This window comes from Patella vulgata, chromosome 7 (genome assembly GCF_932274485.2).
Source record: "Patella vulgata chromosome 7, xgPatVulg1.2, whole genome shotgun sequence".
Classification (NCBI taxonomy): Eukaryota; Metazoa; Mollusca; class Gastropoda; family Patellidae; genus Patella; species Patella vulgata.
Window position 1 is genome coordinate 13,775,747 of NC_065885.2, and position 23,690 is coordinate 13,799,436.

The 23,690-nt window shown below is 34.7% G+C and overlaps 1 protein-coding gene across 1 annotated transcript; it reads left to right on the forward strand.

Moving 5' to 3' along the window:
- The first annotated feature begins 449 nt into the window (after positions 1-449).
- LOC126828219 (inner nuclear membrane protein Man1) lies at positions 450-22,780 on the forward strand. The gene is made up of 14 exons (XM_050557860.2): positions 450-1,602; positions 2,673-2,722; positions 3,838-3,916; positions 4,996-5,084; positions 5,655-5,719; positions 5,967-6,109; positions 7,118-7,219; positions 7,701-7,797; positions 8,106-8,226; positions 9,861-9,897; positions 10,240-10,330; positions 11,225-11,330; positions 12,271-12,349; positions 13,350-22,780. The coding sequence occupies exons 1-14, from the start codon at positions 642-644 to the stop codon at positions 13,502-13,504; spliced, it is 2,175 nt and encodes a 724-aa protein (XP_050413817.2). The 5' UTR covers positions 450-641; the 3' UTR covers positions 13,505-22,780.
- Positions 22,781-23,690: the final 910 nt, after the last annotated feature.

The window sequence follows — 23,690 nt, forward strand, 5'->3', positions numbered from 1 at the left end:
CATAAATTTTGTTCTAGTGAAAAACTAGCTTCTGTGGATATCTGTGCGACTGCGCTGTAGGCTACACAGAAAGAAATAGCGACTGTTATTTAACTGATTGTTATTAACAACGCTAAAATCATTTGAAAGCAGACTAGATCGATCCTGGAATGGCCTGGGGATAAATTTGACATCATTACCGGAGGCAGTAGAAAAATCAGCGCATTGATTAGGCTACGAAGACCTGGAAATCGTGGCCAAGGCCAGCTTTCATAAGAGGATCTGTAAGTGCCTGTAAGTAGAATGTGGTTTATTCCCTTTTTCGAAAAATAGAGTTACATCCCTTCGACTTGATTTTGCTACAGAATTAAATTAATTCAAGATCGACAGAGTTGCGTCCCATGTTATTCTTTTTTAAAATTGCTCTTTCTTGCAATAATCATGTCTCACAGCCAATTGCAGTATACTTAAAGGACTTAACTAGATATTTATCTTTCTGTGCATGTCGCCGATAGGTTTAACACGTTTTTAAGAGAAAACTAATCCCTAATTGTATGGACAGGGTCCATAAATCTGATCTAGAAAAAAAAAATTCAAATATTTTATTAGATATTTAGATTCTGCGCGACATACCTCTTCCGGTCAAGACTGCGCTCATCAACATGGCCGTGGACGATATTTCGGATAAGCAACTTGTTGAAGAGTTAGCTAAATATGGAGAAAAGATAACACTACCATTAAAAACTGGAAAGAGGGAAATACTGATTAAGAAACTTAATCATTTTAGAGTAAGAGAAAGGTCCGACGAATCACCAATAAAGAAGAGTGGCCGAAACCGACGAACACTTGACGCGGTTAGTTCAGATGAAAGCGATTCGTCTTCAAAGGAAGATGTTGCTTCTGGCTCATCTCAGACTTTTCTGAAATCAGTTCGGCGCCGATCAGCTGCAGCGTCCAATACACAATCAAATGTTGATGATGAGGGGTTTAAGCGTCCAACGCCTCGTCGAAGCAGACGATCTGAGCCAGTGGTTCCTATGTCAACAAATAAAACATCTCGAAGTAGCTCCAAATTGTATCCAAGTAGTAGATTAAATGACAAATCCACTGGTTATGTGGACTCTTCTACCCAATCCGGACCCTCCACATCGAAATTTAATAGTCTTTACGATTATGGCAAGAGTCTGGACACGTCAGATTCTGAATTAGAAATGGAAGAAAGTTTATATGAGGTTGAAAACAAGTCTGTGAACACAACGCTACCATATGATGAAGATGAGGAATTTGAAAGTAAAATTCCCATAAAATCCAATACAAAACCAACAACTCGTTATACATCAAGTTTTCTAAATAGTTTTCGGAAAGAATACCAGTTTACTCCAAGTACAAGACCGCTGCCATCAACATCCAGAAACAGTTATCGAAATACGAACAATGACACAAATACTAATAACTCACAAAAACAATCGAAGAAAAAAAAATATGGTTTCTATCCAGAGCATATTTCAGAAGGACTTGTAGCGGTGGTTATATTGTTTTTTGTTTGTTTGGTAGTAGGCTATATGTTTGTGAAATCAGACAATTTTGTGTATTCATTGTATGGTGGTGTGTTCCCAAAAGCAGGTTTGTATAAGTTTGTAACAAATGTTAATAGGCCTCTACTGTATGGTAACAAACCAACTTTAAGACATAGACAACATTAAATAGGGCTGATTTGCAGCAGTATTTGCATGCTGCTGTGCATTTATTGAAACAGAATCGATTAGGTCACTTAATTGTCACTGGTGCAGGATGGATGACCTGGCAAGGAACAGTGTCTAGACATTCTGATGGTACGACAAAACAAGGTCCGATTAGTGGAGATAGCCAAATCGTCTTTTAATAAATCAACGCTGATGAATTAATAATAATTATTATTTTCAGGTTTTCGACCAAAATTAGATTCCAAGATAATTTAATTTCTGAGGTTTTCTTCAACTTCAGTATAGATGGGCAATATTTAATGAATTAAGTGAATAGAAGACATGTCTTTAATGGCATTTAAAATAGACACCTTTTTGTTTCGTTTTGAATTTTCTGGTAGTTCTAAGTTTTACAGCAGAATAAAAAGTATACAGGAAATATAGTAATCCGGATGATCAAGTCGCCTTATCCCTATTTTTTTGGTGTTCGCCGTTTTGGGAGAATCACTGATACCAATGAGCCTCTTATTTGGCTCCTCTCACAATTTTCCCAGAAAACCTTGTCTGCTACATGTACATGATGTACAAGTATATCACCCTAGGTGGAAGCGACGTTAAAGACAACGAAAAAGATTAAGCAATATTACAAACTGTATTCTGTGATGCAGTTATTAATGTTATTTGTTGAAGCTTATTTGTAATCGGGGGGTTGGATGGCCGAATGGTTCACGTGTGTTCGCTGTATCATAAGGTCTGTCATTGAGTCAAATGGCGTGGTTTTCGATTCCCTGGTTGTACATGACAAGGATTAGGGTCGCCTGTCCAACCTCGTGGGTTTTCTCCGGGTCCTCAGGTTTTCTCCCACTGCTAAAGACCCCTATGCACAAGCAAATTATTGAAATAAAACTGAACCATATGTTTGTCCCGAAATGACTTAGTTTGTGTCGAGTGGACTTTACAACCCATTTCTCTCTCTCTTTATTTGTAATTGTATTTATTTTTTCGTTGTAGGACCACGATCAGAATATTTATTGTGTGAAGATGAAGAAGATCCCACTAAAGTAAGTACACTTCAACAAATGGTTAAAATTATGCTTTATTTTAAAAAATTATGCTTTATTTTAATAAATTATGCTTTATTTTAAAAAAATTATGCTTTATTTTCAAAAATTATGCTTGATTTTCAAAAATTATGCTTTATTTTCAAAAAATTTCAAAAATTATGCTTTATGTCAAATAAAAAATTATGCTTTATTTTCAAAAATTATGCTTTATTTTCAAAAATTATGCTTTATTTTCAAAAATGTTTAAACTGACTCTGAATGTTATTTAAGGGATTGTTACAGTAATTGTTAGCTTTAAATTTTGCAGACTATACTGTATCTTAGGTAATTTTTCACATTGTTAAATGTGCTCAAATTGATAATTCAACATATATTTAAGGAAACAAAACTAAAATTTCAACGACAGACAAATTCCTGATGTATAGATTCAGTGAGATTAAATAAAAAACAGGGCCATCAAAATATTTTTTCAAATACCTACAGGTGGTGCTGTCTTGTTTATATCATCTGCAAATGAAATAGGGTTTAACGTCATACTCTTCTGCTTCGACTGGGCTGATGATGATGGGCATACATGTAAGCCATGCGTTGTGCTATGAGGGAAATTTTGCCCAGACAGCAGCTCTACGGCCTACTCTTATTTTGAATTACAACTGCAAAGCGATCTTTTACATGCATGCCAATGTGTACACGGGACCTCCGTTTTTTGTCCCAGTCTAATAACTAGACAGCTGTCTTGTCAGGTCCTCGATCCTGCATCACTGACAAGGAAAAAGCACACCAGAAAATCCTGATGAACTTTCTCAACCAACACCGGGGTCAAAACCGTGCCCTCCAGACTAGCAAGCCAGCATCTTTCTCACTTAGCCACCGTGGCTCCTCATCATCTGCAAAGGATGCTGAATGTTGTGAAATATTTCAGTTCAACATGTCTTTCTAAATACAGAATGGAAATTAAAGTATTATTTGGATCGATATTCCTTTTTTAGAGTTTCAACTTTCACAATATTGTAGTTTGCAATGAATCGGCAGCTTTAAAATATGGCCATGTAATGAAAGAAGACCTTCTAAATTAAATGAATCCAATGAAAGATATTTTATTATTATTTCAGAGATGTTATTCTAAAGATGAAGTTGAAACGGCCATGATAATAATTCATGATTTGTATGATCTACTCAGTACAAAAGCAGGTAAATATAAATTTTATACACCCACATTTTCATGTGGACATATATGGTTGTCACCCCTATCCGTCCGTCCGTCCACAATTTGTTTGTCGGCACTCTACAGGTCACATATTTTAATCTGGTTTTGACGAAACTTGAAATATAGGTTTATCGCCAGATATAGCTCGAGGTCACAATTTTTATCCGATTTTAAAAATCATTTTAACATATCACTGTTACACTCTAATGATGGTTGAGTTCGAAACTGCCGACAAAATGGTTGCTCCTTGTACAGGGTTCCCGCGGTCCTTGAAAATCCTTGAATATCCTTAAATTTAAAATTTCATTTTCAAGGTCTTGAATATCCTTGAATTTCGCGGAAATAGGAAAATATCCTTGAATTCCAGTTGAGATCCTTAATTTTGTTTCATATGTCTTCAATTCCTTTTAGATATGAGATTGTAACGATAGTTGGTAATGTTTTGGTTATTTTTAAGATGAAAAATTGTAACTTTAGGCTAAAAAATGTCCTTGAAAATCCTTGAATTTGACGTTTATTTATCCTTGAATATCCTTGAAAAAATGTTTGACAAAGACCGCGGGAACCTTGTTGTATGGAAATAGTGTAAAAGTATGTAATTCCAAGGTAGTGGATGATCTAGAGGTCATAATTTTTATCTGATTTTGATGAAACTTGAAATATATGTTTATATCCAAAGATCTCTGTTCCTTTTGATATTCGAGCATATCGGACCGTAACTTCCTGGATTATGGCCCCTGATTGTACGAAAAATCGCTTCTTGTTTTTTAGCTTGTTCTCTGACCAGCTCTTGCAAAATGTGGGCATATCTTGCATGGAAACTGCCTGTTAACATATCAAAATGTGTAGAAGAAAGGATACATCAAATATCTAATGAGATCATATTAAAGGTTACAGCACGGTCATTCTTTCTATGTGGAATAAAGATCTTTGCATTTTCCGGATTATAACTGAAAAGGACAAAAAATACTTGCTGTGCTAGGTGGAATATTTCGCTACCAGTTTGACAAGCAGTAAGATTATATTTTATGCGTCCAGGATTAATGTATTATTTTTATTCCAGGTGAGGTAGAATGTGGAAATGAAGTTGATAAAGATATGACATCTGACGATTTTAAACAACAGCTTAAAGATATGAAGCATAAACGAAAGGTAATTACATGTTTTAAAATAAAATCTGTACTCAAATAAATTGATTTATTTTGCTTATAAGGCCACATAAATAAAATATTCTGGTACTTAGATACTGCCAAATCAGTGAAAATGGGATGCATCACCCATTTCTATTTGCAGGTGGTCTTAATATTTAGACCTAATCCACCTCTGTTTATATTTGTGTGGTTTATATATATTCTAGGAGCCGCGGTGTCTAAGAGGGTAAGGCGCTGACTCGCTAGCCTGGCTGGAGGTCACAGGTTCGCTGCCAGTGTTGGCCGGTAGAGTTTGTCGAGATTTTCCGTGGCGCAAAACCACTGTTTAGTCGTTTGGATGGCCGAAAAAAACGAGGTCCTGTGTACACGTTGGCATGCACATAAAAGATCCCTTGGAATTTGATATAAGAGTAGGACTTGGCGCCACTGTCCAGGCAAAATTTCCCTCATAGCACTCTGTATGGCATATAAGCTGGTTCATTATTCCAGGAGGAGTAGGACTGTAGGACATTAAACCCCGTTTTATTTCATTTCACGTATATTCTATTTATTTTGTTAATATTATTTACAGACTGTAAAAAGATTATATAGTGCTTGTACAGATCTTATCATTAAAAATCCACACTGGAAGTTAAGGTTAGTGTTTTATCAGAAAATATAGTGTACAATCTTCTTTTGTTGTTTTGGCACACAAGTTTGAATCTGAAAAATTCCTTATCTGCAAAGAAATCTGCATTAAGGAAAAGCTAAAAGTGCTTTTAATTTAAAGTTATAGTTAAACCATTTTGTTCAGTGATATGAGGGAAAAGACATAAACTGCTGTTTGTATTGATCAGGATGTGTGATAATGATGAGTTGACTAGTTTGTTTGAATATTTTACAGAGCTTATAAAGATGATGGTAGTGATGCCACAGCACCAGATGAAGTAGCTACATTAGAATCTGTTGTAGCATCTAAAAGTCTAGTGTGTAGATTAGGACAATCATTCTATAGAGTTATCACTGGCATAATTATCTTCTTAACAGGTTTGTACTATGATGGGAGGGTTGGATGGCCGAATGGTTAGCACGCACGCGCTGTATCATACGATCTGTCATTGAGTCAATTGGCGGGGTTTCGATTCCCCGGTTGTACGTGACAAGGAGTAGGGTCGCCTGTCCAACCTCAAAGGTTTTCTCCGGGTCCTCCGGTTTCCTCCCACTGCTAAAGACCCCTACGCGCAAGCGAATTATTGAAATAAAAAAATTAAACCATATGTTAGTCCTGAAATGACCTAGTTTGTGTCGAGTGGACGTTAAACCCCATTTCTCTCTCTCTTGTACTATGATGTGCTTATATTTAAACAAGTGGATGGATGGCCAAATGGTCTCAAATTAATTGTAAATCATTGATGTGAGACAAACAAACAACAGTCACAAATATTAGTATAGATATCAGATCTGAAATGACATATTTGGCGTTTAGTGGATGTTAAACCCACATCTCTCTCCCACTTAGATACATTTACTAACCATGGATACCAATACCTAATGTAGATCATTAATGCCAGAATCATTAGTTTGATGTCACTGACTTGTGCCACATCTTGCAAAATAAAAGGGATATCAGACCTGAAATGACCTATTTTGCGTTTAGTACATCTTTCTTTCTTAAATACATTTATTAACCATGGATACTTATGGCGTTTCAATTGGGTACGGTATATATACTAAAAATGTGACTGTTTATATTCCTATAGTGTAAGAATGGGTCTCCTAATTCTGATCATTTATATATTAATTATAATCAAAATGCTAAAATGAATCTAATAAAATACAAATAGATGTTATCTGGAAGACATAGTTGACCATGTGTTTAAATACTGTCACAGGATGTTCTCTGTTTATTGTTGAATGTTTGGCATAATTACTTAAATTTGTGGAAAAAGGATAATATAATTATTTTGTTGAATAATATAAAAAAAAGTATTTGCTATTTCAGCCATTCTAGTATTATCTTTGATTGAATAATATAAAAATATTTTTGTATTTCAGCCATTCTAGTATTATATTTTGGTGTTCAGTTGTATAAATACAGATCGAAGAAATCTGATGTAGAACAAAGACGAGTGTTTAAAATGGTGGAAGAAATTATTGGTAACGATACTTTTTATGTTAACATCTATTGCACTCTTTGACCTTATTTCTATTTACCCACATATATATATTGGTGTCGGCCCAGTTTTGGACACTCTTGAGGCTAAAGTTATTGCCTTATTAACGCACAATAAATTAAACCAGATATTTGACACAGAGTGTCAGCCACTAGACCTGATGTTTTTATTTTAGCACATACATAACTTACACCTTACTCCGCTGCTTGATTGACAGTTCGGAAACAGATGTGGTGTGAGTCATGATATATTCAAGCATTTCAGCTATGACGATTGGTCGAGATATTGGGTAGTATCATATTCTGTTATCTTGCGAAAATTCTTGTATTGGCTTCTGTCAAGAAAATATGTCTATAATGAGATTGGTATTTCCCAGAAGCATTCATGTCTTTACTGTCAATTGCATTATTACAGGATATTCTACGTAAGAATTTAATATATTTGTTGTATTGGTTTTTTTTTAGACATATTAAAAGAAAATTGTGATAATGATTCTGATGATGATACAAGTTATATGGCGGTACAACATGTTCGGGATCAACTTCTACCTCCACAGCAGCGGTATGTAATGTTACCCTTGATATATAGATGTAAGGCATCAAAGTTCTGATAATTATTTCAGTGTTTGTTGCCCTTGGTCATTTTTGTGTCTTGTAAGACACCTACAATTACCTGCAAAAGAAAAAAACTGTGACAACCTTTATGAACTGCTTGATTGACTTTGACAGCTGTGGACATGTTTTGTTGTCTGGACACCTACTTCTTCACTTTCTGTCTGTATGTTTTTATACAAATATTGGTTAATTTTGTCACCAAGTTCTTGTCTTAGGGTATATGTTTAAAGTTTCTATCAATTGATGTTATTACAGTCGTGAATTACAACCTATCTGGAATAAGGCTGTTAAATTTATAGAAGATAATGAGTCCAGAATTCGACTAGAGACACAGAATATACAAGGAGAAGAATTTGAAGTTTGGAGATGGATACAGGTAAAATAAAATACTATATCATGGTACACTCATCTCTTTATAACCATTTTAATTTCTGATGTCCAGTTCTCAGCAATCTGATTAAAATACAGATCTATATTTCATTTTGTTTTTTTATACTTTCGATGGCCTGCACTACATGAAGATCTGACCTGTTTTACTGGAAGGTCACGTCCGGGGTCGTACAAGCGGCTTTGACCCAATGTTGTGAGACATTGATTAATCAATCAGCGTTGACGTTTCTAGTGGATTACCCACAGTTCCGTGCATTGCACTCCAAGAAGTCGTTGTAACAGGTGGTTTCATTGGCTAATACCTCACGCTATCCAGAGCGCAGGTTAAATATCAACTCTTCTAGATCCTAGTGTAGTACAGACAAATAAAATTTTGAACTATAAAAAAAACGAAACGAAATAGGATTAGTGTTTTAATCAGATTGAGTTCTCTGCAAATTCATTCCATTGATTTTCAAATATCATGGATACCTTGTCTTCTTTATCTAGTTAAAAATTCTGTCTCTGTGCTCCCCCAAAACTTGTCTGTTTTGGACTTCACCAATGTTTTAGCAGAAGACAGTAGCTTGCAGACATGTTTTTTTCCCGCTTTAAAGCGGATTTCCGCTTTTTGTCCCGTCTGGTTCTGATTTTTGGCGGTCGGTTCCGATTTTTGACAAAGCTTTTGTTACGATATTGTTCCGTTTTAATTCAGGCACCTTGTTTCAAAAGCGTAATATCATAATAAAAAAATCATTAATTTTTTCCTGACGAATTTCTAACTGATTAACTCCAAAATATCTATCCATAACTTTAAAATCTGCTAACCGGATGTCAGCGATGTGAACATTAACAGTACGGTGCCGTAGACTCACGCAAGATTGAAGAGATCGCCTGTCACTGTGTACAAGTAACATAGAGTTTCTCTATCGTAACATATCTATGATTGTACGTAATCGTCTTCAGTTCTTCCGCACTATGGCTAATGTCGTAGATCGAGACGCCCACACCAAAGACAAAGGACCTTAAAATGTATGGAAGTGGAAATGGTTGAAACGGAAGGTGGAAGGCGAGCTTGTGAGACGTTCTATTCGTAAAGTCAATGCCCGAAGAGTCGTGAATTATTAATATTAATTACAGTCGGAGGGAGGGGGATGGAGAAGTTTAGAGCAAAACATTCTAGTCTAGAAAATTATACAGGGACAATCAAAAGATCGCATCCGTAGTTCAAACATTATTTTTTTTGTTAGTAAGTATTCTGTAAATGGAAGAGAAAAAAATTAAATATAAGTTAAGCCAAAATTTGTAGTATGAAATGAAATGAAATGGGGTTTAACGTCCTACTGTTCTGCTCCTAACCTGGGCTAATGAAGACGGTTAAAAAAACATTGTAGTAAATTAGTAGACAAATACAAGAATTTTAAAATTCATTATCAGGACACCCCCCCCCCCCCCTTTACTTTAAAATCGCCTTTGGCCCCCATAACACACTGGCGTTGTCCCTGGACACGCCCCCCCCTCCCCACTCCCCACTCCAACAGCTAAAATCATGTCTGAGCTTGGGGGTATTCTCTTTAATAATAATACATTAACATCAGTTAGGGCTTAAGATTAAAAAACTAAATATGATTTATTTTACAGACTGTTCCCAATGGTGGTAAAGTTTGGCAAGGACAAGGTAAGGACATTGTAATAATTTAGTTTGTATTTGAAAGTTATATGATTGACAATGTTCACACATATAAAATTGTCCCTGTATAAAGGAGCTGAACATTTTTCATTTGGGTCAAAATAAAGGTTTGAATTAGATTGTTGTGATGTGTTATTTCCATTACTGATGGGACAAGCTTTCAACAAATGAAACAGCTAACAACAGTGGGCTGTTTTACATCACCTGAAAACATTCGCATTTCAAAACCCTTATTTGTAAACAGTCATTGAATATAACAACCAACAGCATTTTAGAAACTGTACTTCAGTATTAACATTCTTTATAAATGTCATTGTTCTATTTTTGTAGCATTTGGAGAGCATAAAGAAACTACGACCAGTCCTATTAGATATAGTCCTACACCATGTCTTAAAGTTAAGAATATGTTTGATGCTGCTGTGTAAGTAAACTATTATCATGATGAATTACAAAACGAAAGTATATAGTAACCTTTATAACCATTGGAAAACATGTCTGTACTCCTAGTCTAGATTGTCTTCCAACACCATAGTCTAGATTATCAGTAACATTTAGTTCTGGACTCAATATCAGTCAGGTATTTCCTATGTGACTGGTTAGTGCTAAATGATAAGGCCAGCTCAATTTTTTTGTCATATTGCAGATTTAACCCCTCCCCCAAATTCTTAAACCTAACCTAGAATCTCCAATCATGTGACCTAACCTTATTTACATCTAAACGACCTTTAAAAAAATTGAGCTGGCCTTAACAAATAGATTTAGCCCTATTTGACTATTTGTTTGTGTAGCTTAGATTTTCCAGTTATTATATGGTAAAACTAGGTGTGATATATTATACACAAGCCTAGAAATAGTGATATTTTTAATACAATACATGACCAGCAAGACGTTAAAAATGTTGGGTCCTAGTTTATTAAGTGTTAGGGAGCCATGGTGGCTCAGTGTTTAAGACGCTGGCTCGCTAGCCTGGAGGTCACGGGTTCGATCCTGATGTTTGCCATGAAAGTTCATCTGGATTTTCCAGAGGTCCTGTGTACTCCTTTGGCTTGCCCATAAAAGATCCCTTGGCAGTTGGAATTCGATATAAGAGTAGGCCTTATTGCTGCTGTCCTGGCCAAATTGCCCTCATAGAACACTGTATGGCATATGGCCGTCTTCATTAGCCCAGTCGGAGTTGAACAGTAGGAAATCAAACCCCATTTCATTTCATTTCTTATAAGTATTAGATGTTTTGTCAGGTACAATTGAAATGACTATTTTCCAACTTGAGTATACATTGTATAGCATAATTAAATGTTTGATGATATATTTCTAGTGAAAGTGAAGAAGATTGGTTTGAGAAAGTAGAAAATGCTATTTTAGAGAAAACTGAAGGTGTTGCTGATATTATTCACATGTTTGTTGATGAGAATTCTACAGAGGTTCGTTAATTAGTTAAATTCGAACAACGTCATACTATATGCCAAGTTCATACTATCTCTCCAAATAACTACACAAAATGATGTGTGTTGTGCAGGAGGCAGGGTGTACTTAATCTATAGAACACCCCATCACACTTCTCATTTGTTTTACGAAACTAACAGTGGTACTTTGGTATAAACTTTAGGTATTTAAATATTGACCTTTGTTGAACAGGGAGCTACGCTGATTCAGTGAGTAAGATGTTGGCTCGCTAACCTGGAGGCCCTGTGTTTGATCCAGGTATAGGTCGAGAAAGGTCTTCATATTTTTCCAACATGGTTCCCCACTTGTTAGTTGTGTAGGACGGAAGGGTCTGGCAAGGGACAACATATACATTGGCGTGCACACAAAATAACCCTTCACCCTTAGAATTTGATATAAGAGTAGGCCTTGGCGCAGCTGTCCGGGCAAAATTTTCTTTATCTTATAGCCCATCTTTATTAGTCCAGTCGGAGCAGAAAAGTAGGACGTTAAACTTCATTTCATTTGTCGAACAGACTGTAGTATGACCGGAGTAATACATTGGCATGATCAACGGTCCATTATAAGAACATTTTCTGATGTGATTATTATTAAAGCTGTTGGTTTCAATGATTGTTCCAACGGTATATTGAGACCCTTTAACTGTTTTACCAAAGAGCAGTCGTTTGGTCCTGTGTGTAGTCGTTTCCTCATAGCACATTGCATGGCGTATAACCGTCTTTATTAGCCCAGTTGGAGCAGAACAGTAGGATGTTGTACCACAATTCATTTAATTTTACTCAAAACTATTATACTGTCAGATGCCATATTAAATCCTGATGTATGCAATAATTTGTGTTGTAATGAAGTCCTAGAACAGTGAAATATAAGATGAATTAGAGACGTGGATGTAATTTTAACCGTTGATTATTATTTCAGGGTTGTGTATATTTGAAATGTAGTAGTCGTGAATCTGCAGGTAAAGCTCGACAGTGTCTCCATGGCTGGTGGTTTGATGGTAAGTTAACTTTTATATTAAATACTCTGCATGAAAGCATATTATTGAAATAGAAATATACCATATTGTAGTCCCAAGTAAGATGGTCGGTGTTGCGTGAAAGTTAAATGCACCCTCTTTATTTTAGCAGGACTGAAAATAGTGATTTTATTTATATCTGAAAAAATGTCTGGCATTAATGAACTGGTGCCTGACATTCTGGACATTAAAGGAACTAAACCTCTAAACTCAATATTTTCCGTAAAATTTGAAATTAAAAACATGAATTAAAACTCAGGATTGGTCTATTTCAAGCAATTTATCTTGCTGTGAAAATATGGGATCCTGATATCCAATATTTAAGACATAATGAATATTTTAAAATATATGCACAAGTCATGTATTCTATGGTTTCGGGTGACATTTGTAATGAACAAAGAAAAACATCCTACAAGACACTGCAGAAGTGATTAGTAATGGCAGATTCACAGACAAGACAACAAAATGATAATAAAAAAAATGTGTCGCATGGACTAAGCAGTCATAAAGGACTGCTGTTCAATTTCTCTGAACATAATTGATCAGAAATTACAATAAAAATTCGAAAAATTGAATTTTATCACGATCCATCATGTAAGATTTAGACAAAGCTGGACGTTTTTGCTAATATAATTCAAAGATAGATTATGAAAAATGGATCTATTGAAAATTTCATTCAAATTACTTTATTCTGAGCGAAGTTATCACTGTTTAAAGATATCGAGTAGATCGTTCATTATCATAGTAATGGTACTTGACAACCAAGACTTGGCTTTGATTGCCCATTTTATTGTAAATTTTTAAATCCAATGATCTAGAGGATTGATTATAGGCCTGTACTGTTAATAAATGTATAAATAATAATTTATATAACGTTTGAAACTGAAGAAAAGACTTGCAATTTGTACAATCAGAAAAGTAGGACGATACATTCATTTCATATTACAAATCATTAAACCCCATTTCATTTCATATATTACAGGTCGCCTTATAACAGCCAGATATCTGCGTCTGGAACATTACCACAAACAATTTCCAGATTCTGTTAAAGCTGTTCGGCCCCTTCGTCTCCGAAAACAGCAAGACCGCTCCTCCCTCCGCCAACCGTATTTCAGATCAACTTTAGAGATGACATAATTTATTGAATGTAATCAAGTTTAGCAAGTTTTTGTACAATCCCAGTGACTATATGTACTGTTAAATATCATTTTGTCATTGCATGAGGTTAGCTGTGTATACTCCATTGACTGGTAACAATGTCTACAACTCATTGTTTTCAATGGATTGAAGGGTTTATTCATGTGCCATCTTTGTTAAAGGGGAAGTCTCAGATTTCCCAGGACACTGTAAATAATAGGTGTGTAAATCCAATGCCAAATGTGAAGTAAAATTTAAGATGAGAAGATTGAGCCGTTCAGAAATATCGCTAGGTGACATAAGTCATATATGGAATTCCATTCCTCAATTTTATGAGTGACTAGATAATCGTGATCGTGGCTTACCACAATAACATCCGCATGTATATAGACATGGTTATCTAGGCCCTTACACAGGTTGGAATTTTGGACATACGGTCAGCCTTGAAAGGATAATAAAAGTTGGCATTTCTTCCAAAAGTACCAAAGAGCTACACATAGTTGCACAGTACTAGGACAAACATTTATAGGAGTCCTTTACCTTAAATTAAACAGTTTTAGTCAATCACATATATCTGGGATTTCTCCTTTAAATCACATGTCATATGCAATGCCATATGATAGCCAGGCCTGGAAATAACGGTTTTAGATGTACCTGACAAAATGTCAGGTACTAATGAAATAGTACCTGACATTTCAACTTAGTGCTGGACATGTATTAATAATATCAGTAAAAAAGACAAATCAGTGCCAGACAAAATGACAGGCACCAGAGGTTTTGTGGCTGACAAATCCTCAATCTGTGCCTGACATTGTCTGCGACAGGTGCCTTATTTCCAGGCTTGATGATAGCTCAGTTCCGATTTGTCCTTTAAACTACATGTCGTATGCAGTGTCATATGATAGCTCAGTTCTGATTTTATTTGCTTTATTTGTTTTTCTCAATCAGAAGATTAAATAAGGTACATATAAAGTCTATCTGTTCACCCCACGTACACAAGGTGAACTTAGCACAGTCAATGGAGATTACAAACATAAATTATAGTATGCACATATTTCATCATTTTCCTATCACAGTGATTCAGTTTCATGTTTATATACAATAATATTTGTGTATTCAGTATTGGTTACTTATTAAACAAATATATCTGAGCTGATACGTTTGCACATCAGAATTTTATGTGTGCTTGTAAACTGTAATTCTGGTTCTATTTATATATCAAAGTAATTTTCTGGTACCCAAACATAAGATTTGTAGAATAAGGGAACTTCAAATTTGAGTCTTAAAAATAGCCAGAGTTTGTAGTCGAGCACTTTCAAAATTTTGATTTGTAAACGTTCGGGATAATAATTAAACCTACACACATCAAATAGCAGCATTTCGTGTCACATATTTATCCGGTGAAAAAATTGAATCATTGTCTCACAGAGAATTCATGAGACACTAATTTCATTATCATCGTAAATATGAAATTGAGAAAACAGTTGATGGGAATCAAATTCTATTTTGATTCGTAGCAACTATTAATACAAAGTTACATTGTTGGTTTTTGTAACACTCGATAGGATATCAAAAAGTCATTCCATTTTTCTGATATCTCTCTAGATTTAAGGCCAGTAAGACATTAATGTGAAATTTCAAACAAAAAAATCTCACTTTTTTATGCTAAATATGTCAGTGATATGTCAACATTGTCAACTGAAATTAAAGACCGGTTTATTGACAATCTTGATTAAAATACAGATCTACATTTTGTTTTGATTTTTTATACACATGAAGATCTGACTGGTTGTAGTGGAAGGTCGCATCAGGTTTATACGAGCAGCTTTTGACCCTATCGTGTCAGACATTGATTAATCAATCAGTGTTGACGTTTCTACTGGCTTACCCACAGTTCCATGCACAGCACGCCCAGAACTCACCGTAACGGAAAGTTTCATTGACTAATCTCACACATCAATCAAAACCCTGGTTATATAACAACTCTTCCAGATCCTAGTGTAGCAAAGACAAGTAAAATGAAATTTTGAACTATAAAAAAAAAACGAAACGAAATAGGATCTGTGTTTTAATCAGATTGGTTTTTTGATTGACTGTAAGCTCTCACCTATTATTAGAACAAGATATTCATTTGGTAGAGAAGTGTATCATGATGATTTCAAAAACTAGTGCGTAATTTAGTTGACTTTTTACTTTATTCATTTTATATTGTATAAATGATAAAATAGTATAGTTGTCATTAGCAACCAAGTTGCACCGTTATGGAAAGTAGATTCACAAGGAAAACAGCCATTTGTAAATAAAATTTAGGTGCTTATAGTTAATCATAGCTGCTTAGAATTTTTTTTAAATGTATAAATTATATAGAGGCATCGTGTATTATTATTATTATTATGCCATCTTTATGTGTGTATCGATATACATATTACATTTTATTACATTCATATATTCATTCTTATCTTCATGTAGAATGACTTCCATAACATGTATGATAAAGGTAGCTTGTTTAGAATACAGGTAACCATAACTACATGCAGAAAGACTTTTATAACCAAACCTGGACATAAGGCATTGTCACCGACTTAGTCAAGTACAAATTATGATCACAAAACATATATACAAACCTGGACATCAGGCACCTGTCACAGATGTTGTCAGGCACAAATTATCATACAATGTATATATTATAATATAAATGTTGTGTGATAATTTGTGGCTGACAAAGTCTATGACAGGTGTCTTATCTCCAGGCTTGTACATGACACTTATGATTAAGGTAGGTTGTTGAGTTTTTGCTTGCTTGTTGAACAAAGTAATCAAAATACAGGTAACCATAAAGGAATAAAGTGTAACAGTGACATGACATAAAAGTCACTTATCGTCCATTTCATTTTTGACAATATCTAATTTTTCATGGATTAATACTTGCTAAAATCTACCCAAATTCATTATCTAACAGTTCGTTTGAAATGTTTAATTGAACTTAACACCTATACTTGGCGTTGGCTTGTTTTAGTTCATCACATCTTTGTAATTACTGAATGGAACTGAACCATTTTTAACTGATATTGCTTTTAGGGAGCCTACTTTCACAATATTTTAGTTTACTGGGGATTCAAAATCACTTAACTTACATTGGCTTTAAATATTTTCTACCTATGTAAAACAGAACACAACACAAGATTTATATGGATATAACTACTTCTTTGTTATTAAATAACAACGTTACGTTACACTTACAGGTCACATTCTCAAGTTAATGACAAATATACATCTATTCAGCTTATTTATACATATTTTAGCTTAAAGAGCCAATCCCGATAATATTTTTGGAGAATAAAACTGCTTAATTTTGTGTTAAAATCCCTTAAAATTCTCTACCTTAGGGTGGAGCAACTAACTCAACATATGATATACATTTTCAAACAACTTAAACCCGTCAGTCTTCATCTGGAAATGGAGACCGGTGCCCCAAGCTGTATTATGCAGTGACTGGATGTAACCAGACTTTTATTTTAATAAAATAATGTGTAGGTGAAATTTACCTTTCGTTATCAAGTACAGCACATGGGTCATTCATTGTATAGACCTTTGACAGAACAGGAATCGATTATCAGGCCATCCGACAAAAAAATTTACCCGAAATCTTGAAAGGGTTACGTGTCCGGATAAGCAGTTTTGATGTTCACGCCCAAACGACTCAATATTATGAGCTGAAATTTTGAGGCAAGGTAAATACAGCATTCCTCTATATTTTGGCGCTTAAATTTCATACGTATTCAGACTTTTATTTTTGAGACTCTGTTCAAATCGGGACAATCCCTTTAAGCCAAGCTGATTAATAAGAAGAAACCACAATAGAATTGATATTTTCTACCTGTCTTAAACCCATGGAAAATAAAATCTATTCAACTGGCCTCTTCGTCACAAGGTCTTTATTTGATTTTCGCCAGCAGTGAACTTATTTGAAAGTTACAGCTGTGCAAAAATGAATTTGACAAATGTCACACTTTGTAGAATTTATACTTGTTCCTTTATGGTATAATTAAAGCATAATAACTAAATAGAAAAAAACGAAGACAGCAATCTTTGTATACATGTAGCGAGACATTTACATAGTCAAAAAGCCATGGAGGAGTTTGGTTACAAAAACTGACCAACTGGTTTGGAAATACAAGTCCACCTGAATTTGTTGAAACTAGGGCTCTCATTTCATTCATATTAACCGGTCTTGACTGATTGACTGAAGAACTTGTTGGTTGGTCATTTTACATGCCATAAAGTTGGATATTTCAAAGATTAACTTTAAACACAATAAATATACTGTAGTTAATTTATGATTTTTATGTGTAAAAAACACTTGGAAATATATAAAAAAAAATTGGGGAAAACGCTAAGAAATTATATTCCAAGATAATAGAGTATGTCAGTCATGGACTGGTTGGCAATATTTTGAAATGAAAGTCCTGGTATGCATAGACGGGTATAGTTTTGAACCATCTGGTGTGGACTGTAGTTTCTTTGTGTTCGAATGTCAACTGAAGTGTTGGTAAATACTTACCTGTACATGCTTTATTGAATAGTTGTTAAAGACATGAGAAAAAATGGCAACCTTTTTTTCATTCTTCAATTTTATAATTTGTATTGTACTCGTTTGCTTGTCTACATTTATTTAATGTATATAATGGTACTTATTTTTAAAGTTTTTGCCTTGTCAGAATTAAAGATTTAAAACCATATTCATATTTATATATATAAAGTTATATGCAGTTAAAAGAATCAACCACTTTTACTTCTATATATCGGTACATCAAATCTTAAGCTAGCGGCCTGCATTAAGGAAATAGGCTTTTTCAGATGTCAATTGGTTGATTCCACTTGTGGTTTATTGTATTCACTTTTCAGAAATTTATCAGAAGTGTCAATTCTGTGAATAGATTGTGTCTGACTAATGAAAGTAACTAAAACAATTAGATAAATGATAAATTGTTTCAGTGGCATTTAGTAATTAAACTAGATTACAATTCTATGAAATACAATTACAGAATGACATTTTGACTAGACTTCTCTAGTCATTATCAAGCTCAGTAATAAGCAGTAATTGTAGTCCATAGAATTGTGACCTGTCTTGGTATATGATGCCATGTTACCATCTTGAAGTCAAACCATATAAAACTGAACTTGTTTCATCTGTTATTTGCTATGTTTTTGTGTGTGTGTATAAGCTTTTTTTATTCTGTATTGTATTCATTAGATTTATATTAATATTGTAAATTACATTGCTATATGTACTAGGATGTAGAAATGACATCAAATCAGTATTGAGTCTTCATTTACAATAAAACATGCATCTACACACAGAAGTCATCATTGAGTGCACACTTGTGTATTTCTAATTGGCATAGTAGAATCAAAACCAACCATAACCCTTTTTGGAATCTTCTTGCAGACAAAAAAACCAAAACAAGGGCATGTACCAGAAACTTCTACATGAAGAATGAGTGAATGCATGAAATGGGATTTGATGCCCTACTTTTCTGCACTTTCTGGGCTATTGAAGACAGGCATATGCCAAACAGTATGTGGCGTGCTATGATGAATTGAATTCCAACTGCTTATACGTGCATCCCAACCTCGGTTTTCCATCCCATCCGAACAAATAGACACTGTTCCTGGCCAGGCCCTCTTTCCTGCATCACTGATATGGAGAAACCACACTGGATAATCCTGGGAAACTTTCTTGGTTATCCACATGAAGAACCTACATGTATATAAAGATTATAAACACACAATTGACGCCAGCACATGATAGATGATGACTTTTGTCTGTTGTGGCATCTCAGTTAGAATGCAATCCTATCTTAATAGTCAGACCTTATTCATGGAATCTTAAACTAAAATGTATTTGTTTTTTTTTAGAAGATGAGGTTGGGTAGACGAATGGTTCAAGTTGTGTGCGTTAGATCATAAGGTCTGTCATTGAATCAAGTGGCATGGTTTCGATTCTCCACTTGTACGTGACAAGGAGTAGGGTCCTCTGTTCAACCTTGTGGGTTTTCCATGGGTCCTCTGGTTTCCTTCCACAGCTAAAGACCCTTAAGCACAAGCAAATTGTTAAAATAAAATTGAACATATGTATGTTCCAAAATGACCTAGGTTGTGTTAAAACCAATTTCTCTCTCTCTTTCCCTCCTTTTTTTATACGCCCACATTTTCATGTGGACGTATATTGTCGTCGCCCCAGACACTCTACAGGTCACAATTCTTATCCGATTTTGACGAAACTTGAAATATAGGTTTATCGCCAAAAGATCTCGGCTGCTTTCGATATTGGCATGTTTGTACAAAAAATCACGTTTTTAGTTTGTGGACCCTATAGAGGTCACAATTTTTATCCAATTTTGTTGAATCTTGAATTGTTAGTTTATAACCCAAAGATCTCGGTTCCTTTCGATATTCGCGCATAGCGGACCGTAACTTCCTGAATTATGGCTCCTGATTGTACGAAAAATCGCGTTTTTAGCATGTGGACCCTAAAGAGGTCATAATTTTTATCCGATTTAAAAAAACGTATTATTATATCACCGTTACACCTTAAGGATGGCCGAGTTCGAATTTCGTGAAAATCGGCCCCAAATTGACAGACAAAATGGCCGCCGTTCGTTCTCAAATAGCGTAAAAATATGGTATATCAAGGTTGTGGACCCTATAGAGGTCACAATTTTTATCCGATTTTGTTGAAACTTGAAATGTAAGTTTACAACCCAAAGATCTCGGTTCCTTACGATATTCGCGCATATCGGACCGTAACTTCCTGAATTATGTCCCCTGATTGTACGAAAAATCGCGTTTTTAGCTTGTGGACTCTATAGAGGTCATAATTTTTATCCGATTTAAAAAAACGTATTATTATATCACCGTTACACCCTAAGGACAGCTGAGTTTGAATTTCGTGAAAATCGGCCTCAAATTGACAGACAGAATGGCCGCCCTTCGTTCTCAAATAGCGTAAAAATATGGTATATCAAGGTTGTGGACCCTATAAAGGTCACAATTTTTATCCGATTTTGTTGAAACTTGAAATGTAAGGTTATAAACCAAAGATCTCGGTTCCTTTCGATATTCGCGCATATCGGACTGTAACTTCCTGAATTATGGCCCCTGATTGTACCAAAAATCGCCTTTTTAGCTTGTGGACCCTATAGAGGTCATAATTTTTATCCGATTTAAAAAGCCGTATTATTATATCACCGTTACACCCTAAGGATCGTTGAGTCCGAATGAATTGGCCCAAAATTGAGAGACAAAATGGCTGCAGTTCGTTCTCAAATAGCGTAAAAAAAATATGGTAAATCAAGTTTGTGGACCCTATAGAGGTCACAATTTTTATCCGATTTTGTTGAAACTTGAAATGTAAGTTTATAACACAAAGATCTTCGTTCCTTTCGATATTTGCGCATATCGAATTGTAATTTCCTGAATTATGGCCCTTGATTGTAGGAAAAATCACTTTCTTTTTAGCTTGTTCTCTATCCATCTCTCGAAAATGTGGGCGTATCCTGCCTGGCAGCCGCTGGTTTAATAATACAGTATATTTATTTGCACGGGAGCTACAATCTGTGCTATGATTTTAATGTTCAGTCGATGAAAAGTCTGTATACTTAAAATATTTTACTTAAAGATTTGGTGATTAAAGATATTTGACTATATGTTGACTATTAAAGAGCAAAAGCTTTAATCAGATTTAATTATTAAATTTTTTATTTCGCCATAAAATGGTTGCCTTGTGATGCAAAAAAAAAAAATGTAGGCAAGAATAGAAACTAAATAATATCAAATATTCATGTTCAACTTTTATAGCCAAGTCAAGAATTAAATCATTCAAATTTGACACTGTCTAGCAATAGCCTTGTGTGGTGAGTATTGCTCTCTAGTTTTGAAAATCAGATAAGATCAGTTGCTTGTGTTGCTATGACTACTAATGGTGTTAATTTAGTTTTTCTATATGCTAATAGGGGCACTCAATTGATGGAATTGCAGTCGAGTGACAGTGAATTTAGTTCTGTCACAGTTCTGCTAGTCCCAATAACTGACATGGTAACCTGTTTCACCTGCTGGGGTTGGTCGAGATAGTTTGGTATCTGGTTATTGTGGTTACTTGTTTAACACTTGGGATTAAATTCCAAAATTAACCTTAGAAATATATCACCATTCACAAAATTGAACATTTAATTACATGTACAACTTGCACTTCATGAAACAAGCTCCAAAGCTTGAAAATATACGAGTGTACATCTAATTAAACAGGGCTACTGTCTAGCAAAATGAATAAATTTATTATGATTGACTGGTATTGAGCTCATGTTAAACAATAAGAATGTAAATTTCATGAATATATTTACTCTAAATGTATAATATTTGGAAGAGACAAAAAAAAAAAAAGAAAGATGTACATTTATTTAAGATTGTTGCAACTATAATGCAATTCTACAGATAATTCTGATAGTATTCTTTCGTACATTATTATAATCATTCTAGAGAATTTTGTTTAATTTATATTTAAACTCCAGTTAATTTTTACTTGTAAGTAATAATCACCATAAAATTAGAGTTTTCTGTTAAAATGCCTGGTAATTGTCTAATTATGAAAACTCAGTTTGTTTTACATATAGTAAGAATAAGAAATTATTATATTATTAAAATATCACAGAATAAATAAAAAAACTAAACTGAAAGTAAATAGAGATCAGCTACAGCTAATCTGGCTAGATGAATCACTGGAATGATGTGATGTCTCAATCTGGAGGGTAGTAAGACATTAACAAGAACCAACCAGTTTTTTTCCAAAGGATAGCTTGAACTTAAAGATCGAAATTATATAAATTGTTCCAGTGGTTAGTAATTGAACTGAAAATACACCGGACAAAATTCTATGGAACACAGAATTAACACAAACGACATATAATAAAGATTAGAGAAACCTAATCTCATTGTGGTCGCTTATTGTATTCCATAGAATTCCATCCTGTATAATCTTGTTTAGTTTTGTATTAAAATAGCTGTAATTAGCTTGTATATCTGTACAAGTTTGTATGAAACTTGTTCTAGCTTGTATCTGTACAAGTTGATATGAAACTTGTCCTTTCTCCTTTATTTCTTGTTATCACTGTAAACATAGTTTGGTAATGTAGTGTAGATTATAAACTTAAATATAAGATTCAATAATCATGGTTTCTTTACTTTCTTGGAGTATCTAATAAAACCGTTGTAAATTGAGTTGGATTCGTTCTTTATTCATGCTTTTATATATGTTTAAGAGCAGGGGGTCACTGTGGCTAAGTGGGTAAGACGCAGGCTCTCTAGCCTGGAGTTCGGTCCTTGCATTGGCAGAGAAAGTTCATCCAGATTTTCCGGCGTGGTTCCCCCTTTTAGTGATGCAGGACAGAAGGCCTGACAAGGACAGCTGTCTAGTCGTTTGGATGGAACTAAAAACCAAGGTCCCGTGTACACGTAAAAGATCCCTTGGCAGTTGGAATTCAATATAAGGGTAGGCCATAGTGCCGCTGTCCGGGCAAAATTTCCCTCATGGCACACTGTATGGCGTATGCCCATCTTCATTAGCCCAGTTATTGCATTTCATTTTAAGGGCAGGTGGTAAGTGAAGGGGATGCAATGACATGCTTTGCGTCAATTAGACTTTTTGCACACCCCCACCCCTCTAAAATTGTGGGTTTTTTTTAAAACTATTGACAAATTCTGATCTTTATTACTTTATAATCATGTTGCTCGACCAGTGTCAAACATTTACCGTTGCTCAGATATGCTACAATACCATTCCAGCCTGGTCCACACTCCACACAGTCTCAAATTTGTCAGCTCTAGGAGGAGAAACTCTGACTCCCTCTGAGAAGAAAATTAGATCATTTAGAAGAGACTAGAACCTGATTTCCTGTGCAAATATTCCCAAGCAGTAAAATAAAACAGTTATCCAACTCAAATAGAGATTAAAAACACCAGTTCAGATTGTTAAAACAGTTTTTGGGTTTTGGAGAAAAAAGAATCTAGAATTAAACTTCTTACAAACCTCCTGAAATATATGTAGGAAGAATTACTTTGTGGGACATGTGACAAGGTAACCATGTTCATTTGTCACAAAATGGATTAGGAAAAAAATCAAGCATAAATT